The sequence below is a fragment of the Phoca vitulina genome, unplaced genomic scaffold (genome assembly GCF_004348235.1).
Source record: "Phoca vitulina isolate PV1807 unplaced genomic scaffold, GSC_HSeal_1.0 scaffold5, whole genome shotgun sequence".
NCBI classification, from domain to species: Eukaryota; Metazoa; Chordata; class Mammalia; order Carnivora; family Phocidae; genus Phoca; species Phoca vitulina.
In genome coordinates this window covers 8,834,717-8,857,791 of record NW_022589708.1, presented here as the reverse complement: position 1 = coordinate 8,857,791, position 23,075 = coordinate 8,834,717, and the positions used below count along the sequence as shown (strand labels likewise).

Genomic DNA, 23,075 nt, shown 5'->3' with positions numbered 1-23,075 from the left:
TGATTCTCTAAGTCTTAATCATAATCTATTTCCTCTCTTCCTCCCTCCTTCCCTCCTCCCTATTTTCTTCCTTATCTGGTAGATGATCTATATATTGTCAGTTCCTCTCCACTGGAATGCAAACTCTGTAAGAGAACTTTGTATCATTCATTGCCATTTATCTCATCTTTAGAACAGTGGCTCTTCTTGTAGAGAGAATGAATGAATGGATGGATGTTTGAGATATAAGTTAGGCATTTATAGGCCAAGGAGAACTAGCATTTGGAGTAAAATTTGTCATAACTGACTTAACTTTCAGTTTTATTCATCTACATTTTGTGCTTTTAAGTTTTAAAGTTTTTTCATTTACATTTTGTTTTATTCCATCAAACATTTACTGAGCAGACCTTTGATAGGTACTGGGGAAAATCCAGAGCTGAGTGCTAGTAACAAAAGTTATGTTTCTGGAGCATAGAGCTTTATATGTATTATCTCTTTTGCTACTTGCAACATTACTATGGGACAGGTGCTTTACCTCTTCATTCCATTTTACAGATTAGGAAACTGAATTTAGTTAAGTAACTCATGAAACTCAAGGTATGTGCCTATTCAGTTACAGAACCAGGACTCAAACCTGTTAGAAAACAGTATATCCTGAGGAGTGAGCAAAGAAGACAAGCAGTAGGCTCTGACTCCACACACATGAGGTGCTAGAAGTACCAAACAGCAAATACACCAGAGTTAAAGGCATAAAACATGTGATCAAAATGAGAACAATACTATCAAAATGGTCCAGAACTATTTGACAAAGAACCAAATAGAATTTCTTAAAATGAAAGAATATAGTTTATCAAAATAAAAATCTCAGCAGGTAAGAGAAATAAAGTCCAGTAGAGCTAAAGAAAGGTAGGGATCAGAAGAAGAGAGAATTAGTGAACTAGAAGCTTGATCTAAGGAAGTTATCAAGGATACAGCACAGAAAGAGTAAGAGGTGGAGTTAGGTTAAGAGGAAGTTTAGAGATGTGGAGGACAGAATTGGAAGGTCCAGTGTATTTCTAGTAGAAGTTCCACAGTGAAAGAAGAGAAGCAAGGGGGAAGGAGATATTTGAAGATTTGATGACTGAAACTTTGGAAAAATTGACTAAAGACATGTATCTTCAGATTAGGAAATTCAATGTGTACTGAGCTGAATAAATAAAATAAATCTACCCCAAAACACATCCTGATGAAATTTCAAAACAGCAAAGGCAAACAGATCTTAAAAGCAACCAGAGAAAAACTGTAGCTCATCTGTAAAAGAGTAACTGTTAAGCTGGCAGAAGACTTATCCTCAGCAGAAACAGATGCTAGGATATAACGGAATGATATTTTCAAAGTGCCGAGGGAAAATAATGGTTAGCAACAACTCTATACTCAGTTAAACTGTATCTCAAGGGACAGGGCAAAATAAAGACATTTAGAAGTAGAGAAAGACTGAGTAGTTTGCCACCCACAAAACTCTTGATCAAAAACATCGGCATAAATTTACTCCAGGAAGAAGGAAATGGAACCCAGAAGGAAGGAGTGAGGAGTCTAAGAAAGAATGGTGAGCAGGGGCGCCTGGGTGGTGCAGTCAGTTGAGCAACCGACTCTTGGTTTCTGCTCAGGTCATGATCTCAGGGTCTTGAGATCGAGCTCTGAGTCGGGCTCCACACTTAGTGGGGAGTCTGCTTGAGATTCTCTCTCTCTCTTTCTTCCCCCTCTGCCCCACCCCTGCTCAGGCACTTACTCCCCCCACCCCCACCATCTCAGAAAAAAGAGAAAGAAAAAAGAGTGGTGAGCATGTGGGTAAATATGTATAAGCAACAAACACGGCAATGGATTTGAAGGGTGGAAAATTCAAGATGGATTGAAATTCCTGCACAATCTTAACATTAAAGGTGGGGAGGGAGTGTCTGGACATAAATCATTCCAACGTTGTCTAAAGTTGGAGATATTGATTATCTTTGGACCTTAAATATGTTTTTGACTCTGCTGAGGTAACAAATAAGCCCTGAAATTTCAAGGTGATTTCCTCTGAGGTGATGACTCAGCAAGCCGCCTTCCTCGACTTGGGGACACCACAGCCTTTAGCACATGGTTTGTCTGAACACTGAGACAGGGAAAGAGGCTGGGGTGTCACACAGGATGAGTGTGGCCAGGCCTGGAAGTGGACCACCTCACATCTGCCCTCACACACTGTCCCAGATACCACTCCTGTTATCCCAATTAACTGCCCTATTTTTGTGTACCCAGAAGTGGGGACAGTTTTTCAAAAATACTAAAACACTAAACACTAAAAGAATGGAAATTGAACTTGTAACTTCCAAGTAGAGGAGAGAAAAAGAATAAATAAAACTTGATGAAAACAATAAAAAGCTGGAAAGGAGGAAAAAATGTAGAAAAAAGATGAAAAGAGAGCATACAGTGAGATGGCAGAAGTAAGCACAATAAATATAATTACATTAAATCTACCACTTACTATCCAGAGATGACCAGAATGGATTAAAAATTCTTTTTTTTTTAAAAGATTTGTTTATTTATTTGACAGAAAGAGACACAGTGAGAGAGGGAACACAAGCAGGGGGAGTGGGAGAGGGAGAAGCAGGCTTCCCGCGGAGCAGGAAGCCCGATGCAGGGCTCGATCCCAGGACCCTGGGATCATGACCTGAGCCGAAGGCAGATGCTTAATGACAGCCACCCAGGTACCCCTGGAATGGATTAAAAATTCTTGACAGGTGGGGAACCTGGGTGGCTTAGTTGGTTGAGTGTCCGACTCTTGATTTCGGCTCAGGTCATGATCTCAGGGTTATGAGATCGAGCCCTGCATCAGGCTCCGCTGAGTGGGGAGTCAGCTTGGGATTCTCTCTCTCCCTCTGCCCCCCCACCCCCGACTCGCGTTCTTGCTCTCTCTCAAATACATAAATAAATATTAAAAAAATTCTTTACAGTCAAAAGGCAAAAATAAAACACCAAGCCAGCTGTATATAATTTACAAGAGACATATCTAAATATAAGGGGAAAACAATGGGAAATTAAAGGGTACAGAAAGATATACCAGCTAAATACTAACTGAAAGAAAGCTAGTTTAATATATTAATAGCAAGCAACATGGGTCTTAAGGCAAAAAGCATTGTTAGGGCTAAAGAGGATTACTACATTTTGACAAAAAGGAACAATTCAGGAGGAAAATATAAGAATTTAACAACTCTAAACTTGTAAATCACCTAATAATGCAGCTTATATTTCGACAGCAAAAACAGACATAATTACAAGGCAAAATTGACAAATCCAGCATCATGGTGGGAGATTTGTAGCACACTCCTACCTGTAATTGTTAGATCATACAATATAAAAGTGGGTAAGGTTATAGTGGATTTGAGCAACAGGTTAAAAAGCTTGATCTAATGTACCTGCTCCCAATATAAAGAACTCACACCAGGGAAGATTCTGCCATCATTTCTCCAAGAAATGAATGTGGTCTAGACAAAAACAATATTGCTGGGTTGAGAGGATAGAAACCCGGGGTTCAGGCAATAGGATTTGCTACTTACTGAGCATGTGCGCTGGAGGAGAGGACGTGGAGGTGAAAATCAGCCAGGTGGACAGGACTCTGTGAATGGTGACAGCAGAAGGCAGCAAGGGGGATGTTTGGGCAGAGGGGAGGACATGAGTTCTGGTGGGATCTCTCGAGTTTATGGTGCATTTCTAGTAGGAAAGCTGAATGTGAGCTCACATGCTTGTTTCCTTTGAGTCATATTCTGGCCCATCTGGCATTCTCTATATGCCTGTTCAACGTGATAGTAACATTGCTGACTTACCTGGGTTTGATAGATATTTGTTAATGGAACTGCTACTTGGTCAACAGATAGTATTTAGTATCGAAGCAGCTGATTTCGTTATGCAGTTTATTATTAACTGATTAGAGCACTTCAGTAGGTAAGAGCTTTTCCTTTCCAGTGAGTTACAGAAGTTCACTATCGATTCTTAAGGGTGATCTCTATATTGAATCAGACATAATAATAGCCATCATTTGTAAGCATTGAGAGCATATGAATTTTTCCATATATGCTATCTATTTTGATTTTCACAGCAATGCTACAGCATAGATAGGATAAGATTTTGTTTTTATACCTATTTTGCAGATGAGGAAATTGAAGATCAAGTCACATGACTGTATCCTCTGACCTTGCAGTCTCCTGCTGGTTTTAGGATTCGGCCTTTGCTGGGTGGCTTGTAAGTTGGAAAGGTTGAGTGAGAACATAGGCACTTCTGTTTTTCTTTGGGGCTCAGTGCAGAGTGCTACTCATCTTATCTCTGGTGCCTGGCTTGGTGTTTTATGGGCTCTATTTCCATGGGGAAGTTTTGAGTCAGGAGCCCATGAATAGGTTTACATGTGTGTTTGCTTTCTTTTTTTTTTTTTTTTAATAGATTTTTATTTATTTATTTGAGAGAGAGAATGAGAGGGAGCATGAGAGGGGGAGTGGGAAAGGGAGAAGCAGGCTTCCCCCCCGAGGAGGGAGCCCGATGCAGGACTCAATTCTGGGACTCCAGGATCATAACCTGAGCCAAAGGCAGTCGCTTAACCAACTGAGCCACCCAGGTGCCCCGTGTGTTTGCTTTCTATCCACCCATTTTCTATGCCTTTTTATCTCCTTCCCTCCTTCCACTGTGTCTTCTCATATTGTGTTGGGTGCAGAGATACAAACCATAATTCCTGAATGGATTCTGTTCTTTGGCTGGAGCTCTGACCAATAGTACATATGTGCAATATCCTGGAGAGAGTGTCTATAACTTTTGTTGATTCTCAGAAGAGTCCAGAACCTACCAAAATTGAGAACCGCTGTAGAAGGAGAAGTGAATAGTAGGAAAAAATGGGACTAAATTTCTCTATGGTCAACCAAAGGGAAAATGCCCCTAATATCCTATGTAATTTTTTATATCTCTGGAATGAAATACAGATTGTACAAATCAAGCTTCCAAAGGATAAAAGTAACTGTAATATTCCTTACATTTGTTCATTTCTTTACAGTTTTCAAAAGTCATTTACCTCCATTGAAATGAACATAGACAGGTGGCTAAGAAAACTTTGACGTAGATTCCTGCCTCTTTATGCCTCTAGGCCTTAATGCTTTCTCTTCCCTCTGAAATTTTCTCCTCTCATATCCCACTTGCTGAACTCATTCTCATGCTCAAGACTGAGATGGAATGTTCCTTCTCTGTGAAGAAGCTCTTAGCTCACCCCTAGTCAGATGTAATCACTTTCCGGTCTTCCTACCCAGGCTGGGTTTTCCCTGAGCACCAGAACCAGACCTTTTCATCTTCAAAAAACCCTCTGTACCACCTAGGATGATGTCTAGCACAAAAGGAAGTTAATGTGTTTTATTTTTTCAAGTTGTATGTGAGTAAATATCAACATTAAAGTGTATAATACTTAAAAGTCTTTTTACTCAAAGATTTCTGAAAATGCATGCATAAGAAATGAGTGAATGGTTGAAAGGAAGAATGAAAGGTTGCTTTCCTTGAGATCTGATGTGTGGTCGTTGATGGGGACCCCAATGTGTGCTCTTGGTGCATGGTTTTGGAAAACAGTCCCCGAGCCTGCCTACCCATTCTTTCTCTGGCCTTAGATTTTTCTTTCTGGATAAGACGTGAACACAGAAAACTCTTGCTGGCTATAAAGAATTCACTTACTATGCACTCACATTCGTTCAGTGAATATCTATTGAGCGCCTATTAGGTGCCAGCCATGGTTCCAGGCACCAAAACTAAACACCAAAACACCGAAGAAAAACCCCTCTTCTCTCTGACTTTATATTCTAGTGTGAGGAGACAAATAATCAGCAAATACAATAAATAAATAAACGAGTGTTATAAAAAAATAGAGCAGTGTCAGGGACTTTGGGATTTTGAGGCAAGAGTGGTGCATGCCTCTGTTTGAAATAGAGTGGTCAGGAGAGACCCCATTGGGACAGTGACAGTCATGGGAAAATGTGGGGTGAATGAGCCGTATGTGTATCTGCATTCCTGGCAGAGAGAAGAGCCAGGGCACAGGTCCTAGGGAAGGACTGTTGCAGGAGTTTCAAAGGTCTAGCAGCCAGTGGGACTGGAGTGGAGTGAGCAAGGGGGCTCGTCATAGGGGATGAAGGTGAAGGAGTTAGGAAGGGAGCAGGTCTGCAGGGCACCATAGGCCATTGAAGACTTTGCCTTTTTCTCTGGATGAAAGAGGGAGCCATTGGAAGGTTTTGAGCAGAGGAGGACTGTAATTCGGCTCAGTGGTTTCAGAGGCTCCCTGGCTTCTGTGCTGAGAGTAGATGAATGAGCACTGGGGGCTGAGGGGAGATGCTGCAGAGCCATGGGAGGTAGGGGGGAGCACGGGCCATGTGAGAAGTGGCTTGATAGACATCAGCCCAGGCTTGCGTCAGAGCTGCTCGGGGAATGGTGCTTTCCTAATCCTAGTCAAATGTGGCCTGAAACATAAGACCCAGGAATGTTCTGGAAATGCTTCTATGGAAGTCTTAATATGGGGAATAATTTGGGAGGCTTTTGGGTAATGACAATGCATAAGCTCCATTTAGACTGAAGTCTTGCTTTGTTTCACACAAGCTTTCTTCCTATAAAAGACCTACTACTGAGTCACCAGACATAATAGAAATTTAGTCATTTTGGCTGCATTTCATAGGCTCTGTGGAAGGAATCCTTCCTGGATTTGGTCAAGAAGCATCCCATCTGAGTAATTTATTAGAGGATTTTGAGGGAGTTTAGATGGTAGGGGACAATATTTGGACTTTTCAAAAAGTTATGGACAATGTTTTGTACTAAAAGCTATTAAAAATAGACGTATCTGGGGTAGGAAATTGTTTACAAAATAGAAGAAGAGTAGGAGAAATGAGGTTCCCCCCCGCCGGACTGAGAAATCGAAACAGTAAGATTCTCAGTAATTTCCAGAAGTTTATGGTAAGGGCTGCCACCCCACTCTACCCTCAGTTCCGAAGCCAGCGTAAGGGGGTTCTCAGAGCAAATCCGACACATCTGTTCCCCCTAAAATCCCTTCATGGTCTTGCATTGCTTTCCTGATAAAATTCAAATCCTTACCGCGGCGACCTTGTCTACTCTGTCCTGCGCCCCTCTCTTCCCACTTCCTTCCTTGAGCGCTATGCCCTGGTCAGAGGGACTACCTCCAGTTGCCCGTGTGTCTCAGGCACGGTCCCGGGATCCCAGCCTGTGTCTTCACAGCTGCAGCTGCTTTCCCTGGCAGGGTCCGCTGACCTGCCCTGTCAGCTCCCACTCATCCTCAGCATCGCAGCCTGGGAGTCACTGCTTCCAGAAGTCCGCCCTGACTCCAGTTTGGAATTCAGTGCCATTTCTGGGTGTTTCTATGGCATTTTGTGCTTATGGCACTTATCACAGGAGATTGTTTTGTTACTATTGAAAAAAATATTTTTAAGAAGTTCCCTTGATATTCTTAAAGTTTAAGAAGTCCCTGGTATATAGGACATTCTTTATACCTATTTGATGAAAGAACAAACTCAGGCCTCCCATTGTACATTCCTGGGTATCACTGCCAGACACATCTGTGTTTTGAGGAGTTTGGGCTGGGCTTACTTTGTAGAAAGCTGTTTATATGTTGTGGTATTTTGTTACCATAGCAGAGTCCCTCAATCACTGTGTTATCTTGTATTGCATTCTTTTTTTTTTCAGTTTTTTTTTATTATGTTATGTTAATCACCATACATTACATCATTAGTTTTTGATGTAGTGTTCCATGACTCATTGTTTGCGTATAACACCCAGTGCTCCATGCAGTACGTGCCCTCCTTAATACCCATCACCGGGCTAACCCATTCCCCCACCCCCCTCATTCTGTTAACAATTCCATTTCCCTGTTTTTTTTTTTGTTGTTGAAGATTTTATTTATTTATTTGACAGAGAGAGAGAGACAGCAAAAGAGGGAACACAAGCAGGGGGAGTGGGAGAGGGAGACACAGGCTCCCCGCTGAGCAGGGAGTCTGATGAGGGGCTCGATCCCAGGACCCTGAGATCATGACCTGAGCCAAAGGCAGATGCTTAATGACTGAGCTACCCAGGCACCCCCCACTTTTTTTGCCTTCTCTCATCTTCATTTAGAATGTAAATATTTTACAAAACAGACGATAACAAAAACATTTCAAATTTGTATTACAGAAAAGGGATGAAATTGACCTGGGTTTAGTCATAAAGAATGCTTGAGAGCCAGCATCCTGAGTTTTTCTTCAGTGACCCAATTTAAATCACTTTGAAGGAAGAGAAGGTAAGAAGTAAGTCTCTTTTTCATTCTGCCTCTTTGTAGATAATTACTGAGCACCTAGGCCTCAGGACTCAGTATCACTGCCATAAAGGCTTTTTGAGATTTAATTTCATTGACATGTTTCTGACCATCACAAGATGCCACAGGAATGATCTGTATGTTGTGCGGTCTTCTGGAGTGAATTGGTCTATAGCCCTCTTACGTGTATGATAGGAGAAATCAGGCATGCTTTAGCGAATGGCTTCCTGCTTCCTTCCACTGCTCTTGGTGTGTTTCAGACCCTCACCATCTTATGAATGGCTGGCTGCAATCCCCCTCTGACTTCCTGAGGTGACAGCATCCCTATGGGAGAGTGGCTCAGGGGCCTGGTGGCAGCTAGAGACCAGCAGTGCTGGAGAGATAAGCTCAGGTCAAGCAAGCTGAGGTCAGCGCAGGTCTCTCTGGAGAGAAGGTTAGGTAGGCCATGCTGGGAATGAGACTGGCAGGTCTGGTCTGGCATTAGGCAGCAATATGGACCTAAAAATTGATAGGCAGGTGGCAGAAAACTTCAACGGGGCTGGAATAGCATGAAGAATACGCAGAAAGATTAGTAGCTTTGACAGGGAGCCTCTGTAGACTGAGGCCTTTCATCCAGAGCAATTCAGATCTATTCCGTTGGCCCTGTCCCAGATGGAGATTTACTGATCTTAAAGCTCCCTTATCTGCTAAGGAGAATCCAGTTCCCTTAAAAGGAAAGACTTCTCCTTACCTGGCCGTGTGTCTTCAGTAAGTGAATAAGAGGGGAGGATCGCAGAGCTAGACTTAGGATTCTCCCTGGGGTGTTGGTCTAGCAGATGTCTCTGGATTAGCCCTGGGGATTGGAGAGACAGTGAGACTGGATGAGGGAAGCAGTTCAGTTTTCCTCTGCTGGGTTTCTCCTTCTGAGATCAAGTCACCATATGGAGCTAAAGGGAGAGATTTGGCCTAGGACATATTGATACTCCCCATTTTCCAGTTTTCTATAACTCATCCTGTACCTCCAAGTCTCTTCTGCACATCATCATCAGATAAACCTTCCTGAAATGTGGTTTTCATGATCTCAATGAAACTTTAATGACTTCTTATTTTTGTGTGGTAGATTCCAACCCACTTAGGCTGATATTTAAGAACATTTACTGTCTGGCCCCAAACGACCTCATTATCCCCAACACAGATCTGGGACCCAGTGAAGCAAGTGTGCTCACTGTTCCTTGAATACTCCATAGCAATTCCTGTCTTTATGAATTGTTCATTTTGTTATCACCCACTAAGAATGCCTTCCTTCACCCCCCTCCACCTACACAAAATTCTAAAATAAATGCTTGTATGGAATCCTACCTATTTTGTCCAGTATTCTCTGACCACTCTTCAACCTCTCTCAGATCAGTGGGGTTCTTGGATTTCTTTCTATAATATCTAACTGGATCTGGTGATTTCTGGTGAGAGAGAAAGCAAATTATAAAAGGACAATGTGGAAGAACTGTAGTTTCCTGAAATAAGCGATCAAATCTTCCTCCAAGAAATGAGTACTTTTGAACATGTATCTTTTGCTTTGGCCTGTTGAGTATCAAATGGCTCCATCTCTCAACATGGCACTCATTCAAGATTCAGTGGGGATATTTTTGCACCATTGACTTTGAACAGACTTCAGGGGCTCATGTGGTAGAACATTCTCAGGGTATGCTCATGGTCTGGAGTCCAGGACATTCTTGGTGACTTGTGGCTATCAGTTTTCTTTCTAAGTATGCAGGCACAACTTACGTAATTCTGGTCTCAAAGGTGTTCCGAGGACACTTACCCATCAGTGGGATGGTACATATGAGAGCAGGATAACTAGAGAAAAATTTGGACAGTCCCTACTTTAAACTCTGAAATTGCTAGCTTGAAAAAGACCCCAGATAGAAGATCTTGGGGGTGTGGGCCAGGAAAGTGGGTTGGCTCTGTGGAATAAAGTCCTCTTGAAAACACAAAGATAAAATTTAGATCTCTAGGCATGCTTGCAATGCATGCTCTATAAATGCAGATCCCATAAAGGAACGATGGGAATTGATTAACTTTCCACAATCTTAAGACAGATGGACTTTGTCTGGAGAGGTCAGAAGCATCCAGTCGTCCTGAAGGCATTGTATAAATGCTCGTCTTAATGCAGCAAATGTTCCGTGGGTAATATCTTCCTGCAGAGTTACATCAAATGGAAATCGAGCTGTGTACTTTCTTAGCATCTTAGGCCACGATACCCTATGTATTTAACTCAAAACTCTTTAAGCTATAATGGAGTGTCCTTAATGGGTCATTTGGCATATGTGGTGATGCTTACATGAAACAAACTTCTAAAAAATTTAAACTAAACCTTTTAGAAGTCCCCACTAGGGAGCACAGTTGTATTGAAAGGTAATATAATTTGTGACATCAGAAGGCTTTTGTTAGTCTATTTTAGAAAGCATTCTTCTTTTTATTTCCCCAACTTCATTTACTTTTTTTTTTAAAGAAAATTTATTATTTAATTAAATGAAACATTTTCAGATGCATTTATTTTTCCAGAAATCCCATAGAAAGCTATAATAGACTCTCATGGTTCTCATGAGTCAGCCCAAGTTACATACAAATTATATTTTATCCAGGTTTTCTCACCCCTTATTTTTATACATAAAGTTATATTTAGGCAGGGGTAATGGTATGGTCAGGGAGACATATGCTGCACATTCAAATTAATTTGCATTTTAAAGAAATGTTCAGTGACTGAGTTGTAACCATTTGAAAGAGATTTTTATTCTAACACTGTTAACTACAAGAATTAGTTTTTAATAAACTCTGGTCCTGACATATTATTAATTAGTATGATTGAATTTAAAAGTCAGCCTTTTGTGTTACATACATGTATATATGTATTTCTTTTATTATGACAAAACTGGCATATTCTCTTTTTCACTATTTTGAATAGAGGTCAGTAGTTTGCGATACAAATCTAAAAGACTTTAGCAAGCAAATTGTCCCACATGACTCTATTTCTATTTGTATGAATGAGGTTTGATGACCCTTATGTCAAGCTGAAGACAGAGTACCCAGAGTGTTCCTGTAAAAATTTTAATGATCCATTTAGGTGATTGTAGCTGCAATTATAAAGAATATTGTAGTTCATTTTTCATTTGCTCATATATATACAGCAATTTATTTTATATACAATCTGGACACATAACTCAATAATTATGACATAGTTACCCAAAAATATCTGGGCTATGTGAATTAAAAAATGTTCTTAATAACCTTGTATTTCTTTCTGAAGAGCCTATAAAAAGGAATGATTGTTTTTCAGAGAGGCAAAGGATAATCAGAGAGCCCTGAGGGGGACAAATCTCTTCCCTTGGCTTTGCTTGGGACTCATCCATCTGTTGCCTTTGTTCTCCCCTGCCTGCTAAAGCAAACCAAGAGACTCATACTTGATTTCTGTTGGGGAGCCCAATACTTACCCCCTTTAGGATGAACTCCATAACTTGTTACATAAGACTCAGTTCAATTAACCCCTGGGTCAAGACTGGACTTCTTCCTTAGTGCAAGTTATTGGGTTAAGATTCTAGAGTTGGAGACCTTGGTGATCTTCTGAATATCTTTTTGTAAATAAATATGGCTCCCTTTAAGCCTGGGTCCCAGAGCAGCTTTTCTTGGTAAAGAGCTGATTCTTTAATGGCTACAGCCATTACTCTATCTACCTAGCACGTAAGTAATGCTTACTCTTTGCCAGATGCGTGCAAAATGCCTTACACGTAATGAACTCATTTCATCTTCACAAGGACACAAAGGTACTGTGACTTCCCATTTTACAGATGAGTAAGTAACATACTTAAGGTCACAAAGCTGGAAGTGGGCAAAGCCAGGATGTGGATACTCCAGTATCTGAGCTACAATCTTTGCTGACATTATACCGTTCTGAGCTCTTCAGTCACCCTTCCAAAACCTAAATGGTTGCATACCCTGGCTGGTGTCTCTACACCATTCCTGGAGGATGCTTGGCCAGAATCATTCTGCTCTCCCAGGGGAAGCCCCACAAATTCATATGACACCACTACCTTCCCCACCTTGCACCTTACAATCCAGCCCCAGCGAGCATCTCCCTGCCCCTTAACTCCGTGGACTTTCTCAGATCTCTGTGCCTCTATACCTCTCCTCAGTTCCCTCTTACAAGATGCCTTTCCCCTCCTTATTCATAAGACATCTTCCTAGTCACCTTTCAAGGTGTTGCTCACTTGTCACCTCTTCTGACCTTTCCTACCTTTCGCCAGACTTAGGCACCAATGCTGTGTATACACATACATGCACCCGCACCTCCTCCCTCCAACTCTTTCCATTTGATGATGGCCCTCTTGTGTCTGCTTTCAGCCTGGTTTGAGTCCTTTTAGATTGAATCTAGGTTTGGGGTCTGGCTCAATAAGCGCTGGAGCCCAATAATTCTGGGTCATAAGTGTGGGGCTCAGTGAAACCCTAGAGAATTCCTAAAAAGCTGGCCACCCCTTGAGCAATGGCTTTTTACCATTCCATGCCTGGCAAGTGCCTTCTTAGATGGGTCAGCCAATTAGTTGAAACAGCTCTCACAAATGTAATAAGTTGTTCTGGAATGCAGTCTTCCAAATACAGATATATCATGAGAAAGACCTAACTGTGCTAACTTTGAAAGGCACTAGCATGTATGGGAATCTGAACAAAATACTAAAAACAAAAGCAAAAACACAAAATACCCAAAAGATTGCAGAGAGAATATTAATTTTATACTAAGTATGCCTATCATATCCTCATGGACACATAATATTAGTAGTTCCATATGGTCTGGAAATACTAAATAGTTAATAGCTTCCTTAGCAATTTGTTTCTTGTTATGACTTCTCCAGGAACCTGCAATAGTTTTGGCAAAGCGAAATAACAATGTATTTCTATAATCATAACAATCTACAATGGTTCTTTAGTTAGCCTGGTTTGATATTCAAAAAGTAGAGATATTAATTTCATATGCAAACAGAGGATAAGAAAATGTCTAAAAAACAGTTTATAAGTCAAATATGTGTTATAACAAGGTTGTTAATGTTTTAAAGGATTCTTTCAATAAGTACCCTTAAGTATACTTAGTGTTACTAATTCCTCTTTTTTTATCGAGATATAATTGACATACATTATATTAGTTTCAGGTGTGCAACATAATGATTCAATATTTGTATATATTGCAAAGTGATCACCGCAAGGAGTGTAGTTAACATCTATCATCACACATAGTTGTAATTTTTTTTCTTATTATGAGAACTATTAAGACTTCCTTTCTCAGCAACTTTCAAATATGCAACACAGTATTATTAACTACAGTCACCATGCTGCACATTACATCCCCGAGTCTTATTTATTTTATAATTGGAAGTTTGTACCCTTGGACTCCCTTCCCCTTTTTTGCCCAATCCCTTCTTCCCACCTCCAGCAACCACGAATTTGTTCTCTGTATCTATGAGTTTGCTTTTAACTGTTTGTTTTTTAATATTCCACAAATAAGTAAAATCATATGGTATTTGTCTTTCTCTGTCTTATTTCACTTAGCATAATGCCCTCTTGGTCCAACCATGTTTTTGCAAATGGCAAGATTTCATTCTCTTTTGTGGCTGACTAGTTGTGTCTCTATACCACATTTTCTTTATCCATTAATCCACTGATGGAATTTTAGGATTGCTTCCATGTCTTGCCTATTGTAAATAATGCTGCAGTAAACACAGGGGTGCTCCTGACTCTTTAATATGTTGTAGTTACCTTTTATTTCATTGGGAAGTAAGTCATAAATAACTTAATAATTATAACAGTAAATAACTTAATAATTGTAAGAAAAGGAAGGGGAAGAAAATATTTTGGGTCGAATAAGCTACCAGTCTGGAAAATCTTGCCTTAAGTGGAACCTGTTGGTGTACATCAAGGATTTTTCAGGTCAAGCAGAAAGAACAGGTGCTGAGAAATGGGGCAAAAGCTTGGGTGTCTCTGTTAGTAGGTCCTTCAGGTGTATGCTGTGGGGGTGTATATTTGTACGGTCTCATCAGATGATTTCCAAATAACTGAAACAACATGAAGGTTTCTCTTCTTCTTTACCCCCGGGCAGTGTGGGGCTCTAGTTTGAGAAAAACCAAAGAGAATAAACAAGTGACCAACTATGAAAATTTCCAAGGAATTTTGGATATCATCTGTCAAAAAAGTTACCTGTAGTTGGAGAGATTTGGATTTTGTTCTTTATCACTTGCTAAGTGCTGTTGAGCACAATTGCTTCGTCTCTTTGTCTTTTTTGGTTGTTGTGTGAAGTGTTTACTTGTAGATTCTGGAGGTTTTGATGAGGTGAGGTTTGTAAAGTAATTTGAAAAGTGGAGTGAATGCATTACTTTAAAATGAAGTACTCAGTTACTGGTTGACTTTTAACTTTTACCTTGAATCAGTTCCCTACTGAATTGAACATAAACTTTTGTCAACAGATGAAATGAAGCAAAAAGGCACCTATATACCACATATTCTTCCTCTGGAGGAGTGAGCGCTCTCACTGGTAGCTGATGCCGTAGTCACAAAGGGGTTCATGCCTTATGTGTCATTTGCTAAAGTTCTTGAAAATGAAATTTCTTTAAAAGCTTTTGTAAATACTCCTCTTCTACATGATAAAGACTTTCCGTGTAATAGAAGGGAGGTCTAAATCTATCTGCTGGCACTTGTAAATTAGAAATTTTGCACATTTAATAAGTGCAACCATGCAAGAAACCACCACTGATCTCAACTTGAATTATTTCATCCAGTTCCTACCTGGAAGACTTTTTTTTTTTCTTCTCCAGTGCAATTAATTAAGCAAACGGGACCAACGTTGGTACTTTTGACAGATTATAAGAACAAAGGCTCTTGCGTTGGGGCTTTCATGGGTCTCATAAGTAGACAGTCCTCATAAATCCTGCATAACAGATCTTTTGATTCTCCCTCAAAAGCTTTATCCTATTCCAATTGGTACTCATCACCACAGGAGGCTCGCTACTTGCAAATTTTTCTATTGCTGTTTTCATTTCCTCTCCAGTAATAGAGGCAATCAGTTTCTCATTATCCAGAAGATCCAGTTTTGGCATTTTAATTTTAGCCAGAATTTTCATAATCTCTCTGTTATCAGCTGCTAACTCTGATGCAAACATCACTTTGGAAAATTTTTTTAAAAAAGGAAACTTTTTACATCACTGCTAGCTAATGATCAAACGTAGACCTATTGAAGTAAAAAACTATGGTCTTTGTGATTTTGATTCTTCTTAGTATATTAGTTACTCTTCACTTATTTATAAAATTTGATAAAGATTTACTAAGAAAATTATAGCATATAACAATGCTAACCTTTAACATTTGTTGAATTTCTGCTTTGGCACTAGAACCACATTTGGTGTTAGGATCATGGAGAACAGGTCTGGTTCCAGTGGAAAAAAATTAGTGCTTTTCAGCAAGAGAGAAATTTTTCTGACGTGCAGCATAGTTGGGACCCCCCTACGGGAGCACTGGTCTCCAGTAATTTTGTGCCCCCCATCCCTCATCATTGGTCTTATGTGTTTTGAAGAATAAGAATTACTATTTAGTAGAAGAGATAACATATATGAAAAACAAACAAAAACAAGAGGAAAAACTCATGTGATTTATAATTTAAATTTTTAGACAAACTGTACCAAAATGAAGAAATGGCTTCCTTGTGATAAAATAGAATTCTTTGAAAAGAACTTTAGAAAACATCTGGCTGTAGCTTTTGATATTCATTTGGTATTCAGTGGCCAGAGGTCCAAATTTAAGCTTACTTAAAAAAAAAAGATGTATTTATTTATTTTAGAGAGAGAGAAAAAGAGAGAGTGTACATGCACATGTGTACACCAGCCTATGGGCTTGGGACTGGGGTGGGGGCACTCTCATGCTCTCTGTTGGAATCCATGACTCTGATTAGTCAGGGAGGAAGTGATGGAAGGCTGTAGTTTTTAGGAAAAGCAAACAGGTTCCCTTGCCCCCTTGATGGCTGCAGCTGCTTCATCTCGAGTCAGCAAGATATAACAACGACACAAGGAAATATATTTCACATGAGAGGAGAGAGCCTGTCACCATTTGGGTTGCCTCCTGGTCTTCTGCCCATGATTAAGCTCAAGGTGCCAATTCTTTTCTCATTCTGCTGACTCTTGCTGTAGAGTCCTGGCTGATCCTCAGCTGAACGAACAGGGACACCATCATCTGGGAAAGAAAGTTCTAATGGGGGTGGGAGCTGGTGATGGTGTATGGGAACAAGGAGACCCCAGGGAGTGTGGCCCAGAACAGCTGGGGTGAGTCATAGAACAAGCATCTGGAAATTAAAAACACAGGTAAAAACAGGTGTTGATGAGGATACAGAGAAAAGGGAACCCTCTTGCACTGTTGGTGGGAATACAAACTGCAGCCACTCTGGAAAACAGCATGGAGATTCCCCCAAAAGTTAAAAATAGAACTACCCTACAACCCAGCAATTGCACTACTAGGTATTTACCCAAAGGTTACAGAAATAATGATTTGAAGGGGCACATGCACCCCAATGTTTATAGCAGCATTATCAGCAATAGCCAAATTATGGAAAGAGCCCAAATGTCCATCGACTGATGAATGGATAAAGAAGATGTGGCGCGCGCACACACACACACACACACACACACACACACACACACACACACACAGAGGAATATTACTTAGCCATCAAAAAGAACAAAATCTTGCCATTTGCAATGATGTGGATGGAGCTAGAGTGTATTATGCTAAGCAAAATAAGTCAGTCAGAGAAAGACAAATAGCATATGATTTCACTCATATGGGGGAATTTAAGAAACAAAAGAGATGAACAGATGGGAAGGGAGAAAGAAAGAGAGGGAGGCAAACCATAAGAGATTCTTAACTATAGAGAACAAACTGGGGGTTGGTGGAGGGAGGTGGGTGGGAGATGGCTAGACAGGTGATGGGTATTCAGGAGGACACTTATTGTGATGAGCACTGGGTGTTATATGTAAGTGATGAGTCACTAAATTCTACTCCTAAAACCAATATTACACTATGAGTTAACTAACTGGAATTTAAATAAAAACTTAAAAAAAAAAACCCACAATAAATCCATAACACACACACAAGAATAGAAGCATCTGGCATACATTTCCTGGCTACCCACATGTGAAAGGCATAAGGCATTGCTGTAGGTGTGGAGGACAAGGGTGGATGGCATGTGGTCCTCACAGGACAGACTCTTCTCATGGACGTCAGTGTAATCACACATGGGTGGTGCTATTGGGGAGACTCTCTGCTTGGGGAGTCAGAGAAAACTTTAAAAGAGGTAACATTTGAGATGAGGTTTGTGGGGTGAGGAGTTCACCAAGTGAGGAAGCACAGGGAGGAGATGACATGAGCTATCCTGGTGGAGCTCCAAGGACCTGCAAAGGCATGAAGGCCTGAGAATCCAGGATGCACATGGGGAAGTGCGGTGGCAACCTGGTCCGACTGCAGAGGTATCGCGGGAGGGGAGGGAAGGAAAGTAGAAATGTGGGTTGTGGTCAATGTGAAGAACCTTCTATGAATGCTAGTAGGCTGCATTCTATCTAAGGGAGTGAAGAACTTTTGAGTAGGGGTTGGCATGATCAAATACCTTTTTGGAGAAGTCAATTCTGGTGACCCTGGAGGATGGATTGGAGGATGGAAGCTGGAGAGAGGCTGAGGGCAGGGAGAATCATAAAGGCATATGGATGATCGATGCTGAGGACCTGAACTCAGACAGTGGTACCGAGTTGAGGTACTGGATTGGAGATAAAATTATGAATTGGAACAACTGAACTTAGAAAGTGGGACAAAAAAAGTGAAAGGCTGACTCTGAAGTCTTGAACTTAGGGAGCTGGGAGGTGACTATGCCATGGACAAAGGGAAAGCAGGAAGCAAGTGTGTTGGGTTAACGTGAGATGTGATTACAAACTGGGGAGCCTGCATTCCAACTCAACCCAGATACAGAAACACATCGACTTCTGGGCAGGACCCACACCTAGCAGGACCACAAAGACCATAGCACCTCAGAAGGCATCAGTCATTTCAGTGTTTAGCAAGGGCTATTTTTTTTTTTCTCAATAGGAACTTAGTATTTAGAACAATTTCAGATTTATAGAAAATTGGGAGACAGTATAGAGATTTTTCAATACTCCCCACACAGTTCCTTCAGTTATTAACCTCTTAAATTGGTATGATACATGTGTTACAATTAATGAACTAACAATGATACGTTATTTGCTAAATTCCATAGTTTATTCTGACTTCCTTAGTTTTAACCTAATGTCCTTTTTTTCTGTGCCAGGATCTCATCTAAGATGCCACATCATATTTAGTTGTCATGTCTCCTCAGGCTCCTCTTGAGGTTGTGATGGTTTCTCAGATTTTCCTTCTTTTTGATGACCTTGAGAGTTTTGAGGGGTACTGGTCAAGTACTCATCTCAGGATCTGTGTGATGTTTTCCTCATGGTTGGATTGGGCCTGTGGATGTTTGGAGTAAGATCACAGAGGTGAAGTGTCATTTTCACTGCATCATATCAAGAGTACATACCATCAACATGACTGATAACTACTGAAGCTGACCTTGATCACCTGGCTGAGGTAGAGTTGGTCAGGTCTCTTCCTTTCTGTACTACACTCTTTGCAAAGAAGTCACTATGCTCAGTCCACAGTTGAGGTGGGGGTGGGGGGGATTATGCTCCATTTCTTGAGATGGGAGTATTTACCTAAATTATTTGGAATTCTTTTGCATAGGATATTTGTCTCTTCTCCCCACTTATTAATTTATTCAATCATTTATTTACATCTGTATGGTCTCAGGAATATTTATTTTATAATTTGTGTTATAATCCAATACTACTTTACTCATTTTCCTGTTTAGATTGCTTTCACTTTGGCAACTGGGAACTCTTTCAATTGGCTTCTGCTCCAGCAAGGGGTACTCTTAAGTGCAGGCTACATGTGGGTGCTGTGCTTTGTGCTAGCTGGAGGTCTGGGAGGCTGCCCAGACAAGCCCCGAGATTGGTCATGGGACAGTAGAGGTTAGGAGGTCCCAGAGTTCTGGAAACTTAGCAGGGAACTTTGGGATACTCTGCAGTAATTGAAAGATCCTTTGTATTCTTAAGCGTGAGAGTGACGTGAGGAATAGCATGTTGGAAGATTACTTTGGATGCTTCATGTATTGCATAGTTTCATTCATTTAGGAAATGTTTATGGAAATCCTATTCTGCCACCTGCTTGGGAGTGAGGGTGGAACATGATGGGAAAGAAGACTAACACCTACTGAGCACCTGCCTGGCACAGGGCATTTCACACACTGAATTTCTCTTTGTTCTCACAGCAACCCGGTGAGATAAATATTGTTTTCAGTGTTTTACAGGTGAGAACACTGAGTTTCAGAGAGATTCAGTAACTGGCTTCAGGCCACACAGCTAGTAAGTGGCACAGCTGGGATTTGAACCCAGATTTCTGTTACTCCACATGAGGTTGATTAAGAAGGCCACCAGTTTTTTGCTACTTCTTTCATGGAGAAGTAGAGTCTAACTGCCTCCCTGGAATCTGGACTGATGTTTTTGACTTAATCAGACTTACCTGAACTCAGCAGAAGTGATATTCTGGAACTTATAAGGCTAGATCAAGAGAAACTTAAAGCTTTCTTCCAGACCTCTTGGAATGCATGTTTTTGGGGAAGTCTGTTGTCATGTGAGAAGTCCAACTGCTCTGAGACTGCCATGCTGTGAGGTAACCTAGGATAACCATATGGAAGGTCTGTCCAGTCCCCAGTTCCCCAGCCATTTTAGCCAGGCACCTAAAATGTGAGTGAGGAGGTCGTCTGATGACTCTAGTCCCAGCCAGCATCTCATTGCAATTCCATGAGAGCTCCTGAGCAAGAACCACCCACCTGAGCCCTGTCAACCCTCAGGACCATGAGCGATAAGGGTACATTGTTGTTTGAATGTATGGGGTTGTTTGCAGCAAGATGTAATTGGCACATCAGCAAACAGAGGTCTTTTCTCTCTGTAGTGCCTAGCGTCAAGTAGTTCCTACTGCTCTGACAAGATCCTAGACTGAGGCAAAGAACATGAGAGGCCATTACCCTAAGGTATGGAGGGCACTATGGGGACCTGTTTGGAGCTGGGTGCTTGTGGACAAGAAGACCACAGATCTGAGAGCCATGTTAAGAACTTAGGTTAGAATAGAGCAGAGTATAGTAGAGGAGAATTGTACTAGAGCTTGTGGGAGGGGAGAAGATGGTGACTTCATCAGATTGCCTTGAACTGGCAGTTCTACTTTCTCACTCTGAGATGTCCGACTTTGAGCAAATTACTTTAACTCTCTGAGCCTCAGCTTCCTTATCTTTAAAGTTTGGATGATCTGATGACACTAATATGAGATGCAATGAGGTAGTAGCAGGTATTCAATAAATGTGTTCCCTTGGTTTTTTAAGCAAGCCTCTTTTATGGCACCTGTTGCTTTAGATTCGAATTGTTTATTTTCTAGTCTACCTCCCAAACAGACTTGGAGATTCTTTGGGGAAATGAGGTTATATTATATATAACCTGTGTCTTGGTGACTAGCATAGTAAGCAGACTGGAGATTCAAATAGTTGTTGAATGAAAGAAGGAATTGGTATCAATGAGCAAAGCCTCACTGTGGTAGAGGCATGGAAGAGGACAGCTGGCTTATTTGGGTAGGAGGTCAGAAGTAACATTGCTTAGCAGGAGAAACCAAGACAGAAAGAATTATAAGAAAAATAGGGAGTAGATCAGTGACAAATGCAAACTAGGTCAGGAAAAAAGTTTCATTGGAGTGTTAATAAGCTCCAGATAAGGTGTACAAGGAAGAAATGGGTGCTGAAGAGCAGAGACAGCAAAGGAGTTGGCAGGGTCGATGGAGATATGCATACCCACATACACAGGGTATATATTCTATGCTCTGAGAAGTATAGAGGAAGGTAGACATATTAGTTTGCACAACTCTTAAAAAGTTCTTGTCTACTCACTCAATCACTAAACATTTATGACTCATCTAGTATACTTCAGGAACTGTGTTAGGCATGGGGAACATTGTGGTGATCCAAACAGGTAAAATGTTTCTCTCTCATCAAGCTTATGGTCAAAAGAGAAGACAGACATTGAACAAATCAGGAACAAAATAAATATGTAATTATTAATTGAAGTAAGTCCTGTGAAGAGAAAGTATAGAGGCTGCTTGTTTTTCACCAATGTCCATTCTGCCTGTCTTTAATAATAGAATGCTTGAATTTTGGTTAGGAAGACCACCAAACACTGGCCATCTCTTACAGCTTGTCCATATGACTAAGGTTCTGGCCAATGGGATTTTTTTTTCAAACCACTTTTGGGGTATGTCCTAAAAGGGAATCATGTATATTCCCTGGCCCTTTCCTCCTTCCTGCTGGCTGGAAATGATGAGAACTGAAATGAAAACCTTGGATTCCAAGATCGAAGCTGCAGTTTGAAGGTGGCAGGATCTCCCTTAAAGCCTTGGATTCATGGATTATAATTGACAGATAAATGAACTTCCATTTTATTTAAGCCATTGTTTGTTGGATTCCTTTGTTATTGCAACATAGCCAGTGCCCTAATATAGGAAAATATGAAAGGGGAGGGGAGAGGGGAACTCAGCTGAAATGGGAGAGGAGGGGCAAGGAAATCTCCAGGGAAGAAGTATCTGTGAAGCAGAATGAAGACTAAGAGTGCTCCAGGCTGAAGGATCAACATGTATGAAGCCCCCGAAGTGGACAAGGACTTGATAAATTTGAAAACCAAACCCACTGATATAGAGAACAGAATGGTGGTTGTCAGAGGAGGGGGTGTGGGTGAGATGGGTGAAGGAGATCAAGAGGTATAAACTTCTAGTTATAAAATAAATGTCATGGGGATGGAATGTACAGCATGGTGACTCTAAGTCAATAAAACTGTAGTGCATATTTGAAAGCTGCCAAGAGAATAAACCTAAAAAGTTCTCACCACAAGAAAAAAAATTTGTAACTTTGGTGACAGATGATCCCTAAACTTATTGTAGAAATAATTTCGCAGTGTATGCAAATATGGAATCATTATATCATATACCTGAAATTGACAGAATGTTATACGTCATTTATACTTTAAAAATGCCAGAAGAAGCAAGATGCTTTACAGAAGACCTCCTAGGAGGATCTGTACCAACTAAGATCATATGGTTGGCTCATAGGATATAGAATAATATCTGGCCATGTCATGTTCAGTCATATTCAAATCATGGTCAATTAATAAAACATTTTATTGGAGGGGAAAAAGAAAATGGCTTGATACACGTGAAGAACAGAAAGAATGAGGAAGGAAGCAGGGAAGGAATGACCAGGGGTAATCCTAAATGAAATTTAGGAGGTCATTGAAGGGTTTTAAGTGCTGAGATAATATACTGGCCTCCTTTATGTTTCTGGCTCTGTTGGAAGGATTGGATAGATGAGGGGAGCCCTTATGCTTGGCTGGAGATGGTGGACACTAGTTCTAGAGGTGGAGATGGAGATGCAGAGAAGTGATGGGTTTGAGTAAGGTTTTGAAGGTAGAATTACCAGATCCATTTGAGGTGTAGGATGTATGTCACTGAGAGAAAAAATGCTTTCAAGATGATCCCAGGTTTTGAGAGGGAGGCCAGAGGAAAAAGAAAATTGGCCTAGGAAGACCAAATGTTCATTTTGTTTTGAATGTGGTATGTT

The 23,075-nt window shown here is 40.8% G+C and overlaps 1 protein-coding gene across 1 annotated transcript in view; it reads left to right on the top strand.

Annotated features, from left to right (window-relative positions):
- LOC116631490 overlaps positions 1-8,289 on the top strand; it is a 44,765-nt gene extending 36,476 nt beyond the window's left edge. The window contains exon 5 of the mRNA XM_032402651.1: positions 8,182-8,289. Within this exon, the coding sequence (XP_032258542.1) occupies positions 8,182-8,209 (28 nt within the window). The 3' untranslated portion in view covers positions 8,210-8,289. The remainder of the gene's footprint in view (positions 1-8,181) is intronic.
- Positions 8,290-23,075: the final 14,786 nt, after the last annotated feature.